General features: G+C 39.5%; 1 protein-coding gene across 1 annotated transcript in view; it reads right to left on the bottom strand.

Moving 5' to 3' along the window:
* Positions 1–7,071: 7,071 nt before the first annotated feature.
* Positions 7,072–7,500, bottom strand: part of LOC138864823 (uncharacterized) — an 8,082-nt gene continuing 7,653 nt past the window's right edge. The window contains exon 3 of the mRNA XM_070133430.1: positions 7,072–7,500. This exon is cut by the window's right edge and continues 279 nt beyond it. Within this exon, the coding sequence (XP_069989531.1) occupies positions 7,072–7,500 (429 nt within the window).

Consider the following 7,500-nt stretch of genomic DNA (forward strand, 5'->3'; position numbering starts at 1 on the left):
CACACACACACACACACATATATATATATATATATATATATATATATATATATATATATATATATATATATATATATATATATATATATATATATATATATATATATATATATATATATATACACACACATACACAGAGAGAGAGAAACAGACAGACAAATAAACATACAAACAGACAGACAGACACATCGAACGAAGAAAAAGATAAAGAAGAGACAAAATAACAGACATCTTCTGACCTTTGACCCCCATTACGCTCACGACACACACACACACACACACACACACACACACACACACACACACACACACACACACACACACATATATATATATATATATATATATATATATATATATATATATACATACATATATATACATATATATATGTATATATATATATATATATATATATATATATATATATATATATATATATATATATATATATACATATACGTTCTACCTCATATCAATATACCTCATTACACTTCCGCAGATCTCTAAAACAACTCCACTTGGCCCTCATTAAATTGCTATTGGTCTGTGCAAAGTAGCCCAGAGTTAACTGTGCAATAAAGATTCCCAAAGTCTAGATTGCAAACTGGTGCCGAGTGAAGCCCGTGTATTCATGAAGTCAAACACACGTTCGCTGAAATGGACCAATTATACTCGGGATATGCTAATGTGCTTCTAAAAGTTGAATGATCATGACACAGAAATACATCTGTGATTAGGGTTGTTATGGAAAGCTGCTGGATAGGTCTTGTTATCATTTTCAATCTTGTAATGATTATCTCTACTGTTGTTGCTGTTTTTGTTGTTATTATTATTATTTTTATTGTTATTGTTATAATCATCATTATGTTATGGTCATTATCATTGTTGTTATTATGATGATTATCACTATTATTATTGTTATTTTTATCATTATTATGTATTCTCTCACTCTCTCTCTCTCTCTCTCGCTTTCTCTCTCTCTCGCTCTTTCTCTCTCTCTCGCTCTTTCTCTCTCTCTCGCTCTTTCTCTCTCTCTCGCTCTTTCTCTCTCTCTCTTTCTCTCTCTCTCGCTCTTCCTCTCTCCCTCTATCTGCCTCTCCCTCTCTCTCCCACACATTGTCATAAATGCATGACTGTATAACATGTCAATCTATATCATTCACACGTGACCAATTACCATTACATTATTGAATTTCAGGCTTGACGGCGTGGCATTATGCTTTCAGTGTGTATTATCCTTTTGCAATTGATCACTCTATTGATCAGACTTTATTGCATTGTTCAGGCTGATGGACAAAAAGAATTGCAGTAGGGTTTATGCAGCGTAAAATCTATTCTTTTTCTTTTTTTTGCAATATAGCTTTCAGATCTACATCTACTGGATCTAAGTCTAAGCCAGAGCCAAAGATTGCGGTAGCTGGCTTTTCTCCTGGGATTTCTTTTTCTTGGAAGAATATTCGTCATCTTATCCGATGGGAAATCAGATTTCTTTGAAGATCGTGTGCCTGTGATGGTGGAAATATTATCCGGATCTCATCCTTGAGGTTGACGTGTTTGGAGAGAAATGCATATTATATGTGCACTAGCGTTACGTAATGTAATTTACACACACACACACACATACACACACACGCACATACACATTCACACACAGACATACACACACACACACACACATACACACACACACACACACATACAGACATACACACACATACACACACACAGACACACACACACACACACACACACACACAGACACAAACACACACACATATATATACATATATATATATAACAACTCTCTCTGACCAGGACTCATACCTCGGCCGCTCCGGGTGTGACCCAGCGTGACCTGTAATAAACCAACCATGCCACACGACCCACAAAAAGGAGTGTGCAACTAGCATACACTAGCTCCATGGACCTTTCCTATCCACCCTTAATAAAGTGATGATAGTTCAGGTTTATACACTCTCCCCGTGGGTTCTCGGTGGATATTGATTTAGTAATTCAAATACTAAGATTGGTAGACAGATAGGTAGATAGGTAGATAGGTAGGTGGATAGATAGATAGATAGATAGATGGGTAGATGGGTAGGTGGATAGATAGAGAGATAGAGAGGGAGATTGATTGAATTTAATAGATAGATAGATAGAGAGATTAAATTAGATAGATAGAGTGAGTGAGAGATTAATTTAGATAGATAGATAGATAGAGAGAGATTAAATTAGATAGATAGACAGACATATAGATAGATAAACAGACAGACAGATAGACACATTAGCAAATAGAGAAAAATAATTTCAAATAAATAGAAATATAGAGAGGATGCTAGGTCTATACACAAACAGACAGAGAGCACACATCCATTCTGTCTCCCATCGCCTACATCCTCTCCGCTACAGCATCACCAGGGTAGTTAGGATGACCGTGTTGCCATGGCGACGGGAGACCCCAGCACCACAGCTTCGTATTCGCCACAAGCAAATTAATGGCGCGTGTAGGGAGGCTGCGCTGTCGTAGGGTGTAGGTCTTACATCACTTGGGACAGAAGGCTCTTTCACGGGCATGCGTACTGTTAAACTCTTCGTCTCTCTAAATCGAGAATATATCTGCTATTCTATGAAATAAAGAATATTTCAGGGATGTTCATTTGTTTTGATGACGCGTCAAAATGAAAGGGCTGTCAATCGGAAGTGTGTGTCATTGTTTTAGAGGCACTTTATATGAATATAGGAGAAAATAATGCGCTTTGTTAAGATGTTTGGGTAGATTTACTCTGCCATCTTGTACACACACGTGAGGACACGCACACACGCGGACACACACGCACATGAAGGCAGAGAAGCGTCGATGGGGAGAGGCTACGCAGGGAGTGTCACTTTCTGTCTCTTGTTTTGTCGGTGCGTGTGTTGGAATTCTTTTTTGTTTTTGTTTTTCTTCTGTTTCTGGCTTTTTTTTGTTTGGTTGGTTGGTTGGCTGTGTGGTTGTCTGTTTGTCTTTTGTTTGTATGTATGTTTGTCTCTCTCTCAATCTCTCAATCTCTCTCTCTCTCTCTCTATCTATCTATCTATCTATCTCTTACTCACTCTCTTACTCAATCACTCTCTCTCTCTCTCTCCCTCCCTCCCTCCCTCCCTCCCTCTCCCTCCCTCTCCTCCCTCTCCCTCCCCTCCCTCCCCTTCCTCCCTCTCTCCCTCCCCTCCCCTTCACTCTTTTTCTGAGAGAGAAATTCTAAATGAATAAAAATTATCCTCTCAGGATTGCCTCGCACAGGATGCAATATTGCAGAGGGAAGAGGACATTGCAATGACCCCCATTACGCTCACGACACACACACACACACACACACACACACACACACACACACACACACACACACACACACACACACACACACACACACACACATACACACACACACACATATATATATATATATATATATATATATACACACATATATATATATATATATATATATATATATATATATATATATATATATAAATATACAAATATATATGTTCTGCCTCATATCAGAATACCTCATTACACTTCCACAGATCTCTAAAACAACTCCACTTGGCCCTCATTAAATTGCTATTGGTCTGTGCAAAGTAGCCCAGAGTTAACTGTGCAATAAAGATTCCCAAAGTCTAGATTGCAAACTGGTGCCGAGTGGAGCCCGTGTATTCATGAAGTCAAACACACGTTCGCTGAAATGGACCAATTATACTCGGGATATGCTAATGTGCTTCTAAAAGTTGAATGATCATGACACAGAAATACATCTGTGATTAGGGTTGTTATGGAAAGCTGCTGGATATGTCTTGTTATCATTTTCAATCTTGTGATGATTATCTCTACTGTTGTTGCTATTTTTGTTGTTATTATTATTATCATTGTTGTTGTTATAATCATCCTTATGTTATGATCATTATCATTGTTGTTATTATTATGATTATCACTATTACTATTGTTATTTTTATCATTATTATTTATTCTCTCTCTCTCTCTCTCTCTCCCTCTGTCTGTCTCTCTCTCTCTCCCTCCCCTCTCTCTCTCTCTTGCTCTTCCTCCCCCCCTCTCTCTCTCTCTCTCGCTCTTCCTCCCTCCCTCCTTCCCTTCCTCTCTCTCTTGGCCTCTCTCTCTCTCTCTCCCCCTCTCTCTGCCTCTCTCTCTCTCTCCCTCTGTCTCCCACACATTGTCATAAATGCATGACTGTATAACATGTCAATCTATATCATTCACACGTGACCAATTACCATTACATTATTGAATTTCAGGCTTGACGGCGTGGCATTATGCTTTCAATGTGTATTATCCTTTTGCAATTGATCACTCTATTGATCAGACTTTATTGCATTGTTCAGGCTGATGGACAAAAAGAATTGCAGTAGGGTTTATGCAGCGTAAAATCTATTTTTTTTCCAATATAGCTTTCAGATCTACTACATCTGAAATACTTTATCTGAAATACTTTAATCTGAAATACAGACTTTATTGCATTGTTCAGGCTGATGGACAAAAAGAATTGCAGTAGGGTTTATGTAGCGTAAAATCTATTTTTTTCCCAATATAGCTTTCAGATCTACATCTACTGGATCTAAACCTAAGCCAGAGCCAAAGATTGCGGTAGCTGGCTTTTCTCCTGGGATTTCTTTTTCTTGGAAGAATATTCGTCATCTTATCCGATGGGAAATCAGATTTCTTTGAAGATCGTGTGCCTGTGATGGCGGGAATATTATCCGGATCTCATCCTTGAGGTTGACGTGTTTGGGGAGAAATGCGTATTATATGTGCACTAGTGTTACGTAATGTAATTTACACACGCACATACACACACACACACACGCACTTACACATTCACACACACACACCCACACACACAAACACACACACAGACATACACACATACACACACACACGCACATACACATTCACACGCACACACACACAAACACACAAACACACACACACACACACACACACACACACACACACACACACACACACACACACACACACACACACACACACACACACACACACATATATATATATATATATATATATATATATATATATATATATATATATATATATATATATAGAATAACTCTCCCTGACCAGGACTCATACCTCGACCTGTATAGGATGTGACCCAGCGTGACCTGTAATAAACCAACCATACCACACGACCCACAAAAAGGAGTGTGCAACTACCATACACTAGCTCCATGGACCTTTCCTATCTACCCTTAATAAAGTGTTGATAGGTCAGGTTTATACACTCTCCCCGTGGGTTCTCGGTGGATATTGATTCAGTAATTCAAATACTAAGATTGAGAGACAGATAGGTAGATAGGTAGGTGGATAGATAGATAGATAGATAGATGGGTAGATGGGTAGGTGGATAGATAGATAGATAGAGAGAGAGAGAGAGATTGAATCATTTACATAAATAGATAGATAGAGAGATTAAATTAGATAGATAGATAGATAGAGAGATTAAACTAGAGAGATAGATAGAGAGAGAGAGAGAGATTAAAATAGATAAATAGACAGATAGAGAGAGAGATTAAATTAGATAGATAGATAGATAGAGAGAGAGATTCAATTAGATAGATATAACAGATAGAGAGAGAGAGATTAAATTAGACAGATAGACAGACATATAGATAGATAAACAGTTAGATAGATAGACACATTAACAAATAGAGAAAAATAATTTCAAATAGATAGAAATATAGAGAGAATGCTAGGTCTATACACAAACAGACAGAGACTACACATCCATTTTGTCTCCCATCGCCTACATCCTCTCCGCTACAGCATCACCAGGGTAGTTAGGATGACCGTGTTGCCATGGCGACGGGAGACCCCAGCACCACAGCTTCGTATTCGCCACAAGCAAATTAATGGCGCGTGTAGGGAGGCTGCGCTGTCGTAGGGTGTAGGTCTTACATCACTTGGGACAGAAGGCTCTTTCACGGGCATGCGTACTGTTAAACTCTTCGTCTCTCTAAATCGAGAATATATCTGCTATTCTATGAAATAAAGAATATTTCAGGGATGTTCATTTGTTTTGATGACGCGTCAAAATGAAAGGGCTGTCAATCGGAAGTGTGTGTCATTGTTTTAGAGGCACTTTATATGAATATAGGAGAAAATAATGCGCTTTGTTAAGATGTTTGGGTAGATTTACTCTGCCATCTTGTACACACACGTGAGGACACGCACACACGCGGACATACACGCACATGAAGGCAGAGGAGCGTCGATGGGGAGAGGCGACGTAGGGAGTGTCACTTTTTGTCTCTCGTTTTGTCGGTGCGTGTGTTGGAATTCTTTTTTGTTTTTTTGTTTTTTGTTTCTGACTTTTTCTGTTTGGTTGGTTGGTTGGTTGGCTGTGTGGTTGTCTGTTTGTCTGTTTTTTTGTTTGTTTGGTTGGTTGGTTGTGTGGTTGTCTGTTTGTCTGTTTGTTTGTATGTATGTTTGGCTCTCTGTCTCTCTCTTTCTCTCTCTCTCTCTCTCTCTCGCTCTATCTCTATCTATCTATCTATCTATCTCTCTATCTCTTACTCACTCACTCTCTCTCTCTCTCTCTCTATCTTTGTATCTATCTCTCACTCACTCACCCTCTCCTTCTCTCTCTCTCTCTCTCCCTCCCTCCCTCTCCCTCCCTCCCCTCCCTCTCCCTCCCACCCCTCCATCCCTCACTCTTTTTCTGAGAGAGAAATTCTAAATGAATAAAAATTATCCTCTCAGGATTGCCTCGCACAGGATGCAATATTGCAAAGGGAAGAGGACATTGCAATGGAGTCAGATTACACGCCTAATGCACGCTGTTGTCGGATGTTTGAGATGTTTGGAGATGAGAGGAAGGATGTTGCAGGATGTCGTAGGATGTTGTAGGATGTAGGAGGTTGATGTAGGATGTTGTAGGGTGTTGTAGGATGTAGGAGGTTGCAGGATGTTGTAGGATGTTGCAGGATGTTGCAGGATGTTGTAGGATGTTGCAGGGTGTTGTAGGGTGTTTCAGGATGTTGTAGGGTGTTTTAGGATGTTGTAGGATGTTGCAGGGTGTTGTAGGGTGTTTCAGGATGTTGTAGGATGTTGCAGGATGTTGTATGATGTTGCAGGATGTTGCAGGGCGTTGTAGGATGTTGCAGGATGTTGAAGGTTGATGTAGGTTGTTGTAGGATGTTGCAGGATGTTGCAGGGCGTTGTAGGATGTTGAAGGTTGTTGTAGGATGAAAGGTGTTGCAGGATGTATAGGATGTTGCAGGGTGTTGTAGAATGTTTAGGATGTAGGATGTTGCAAGGTGGTGTAGGATGTTGCAGGATGGTGTAGGGTGTTGAAGGAAGTTGTAGGATGTTGCAGGGTGTTGTAGGATGTTGTAGGACGTTGCAGGATGTTGCAGGATGGTGTAGGGTGTTGAAGGAAGTTGTAGGATGTTGCAGGATGTTGTATGATGTTGCAGGGT

This window comes from Penaeus vannamei, chromosome 18 (genome assembly GCF_042767895.1).
Source record: "Penaeus vannamei isolate JL-2024 chromosome 18, ASM4276789v1, whole genome shotgun sequence".
Classification (NCBI taxonomy): Eukaryota; Metazoa; Arthropoda; class Malacostraca; order Decapoda; family Penaeidae; genus Penaeus; species Penaeus vannamei.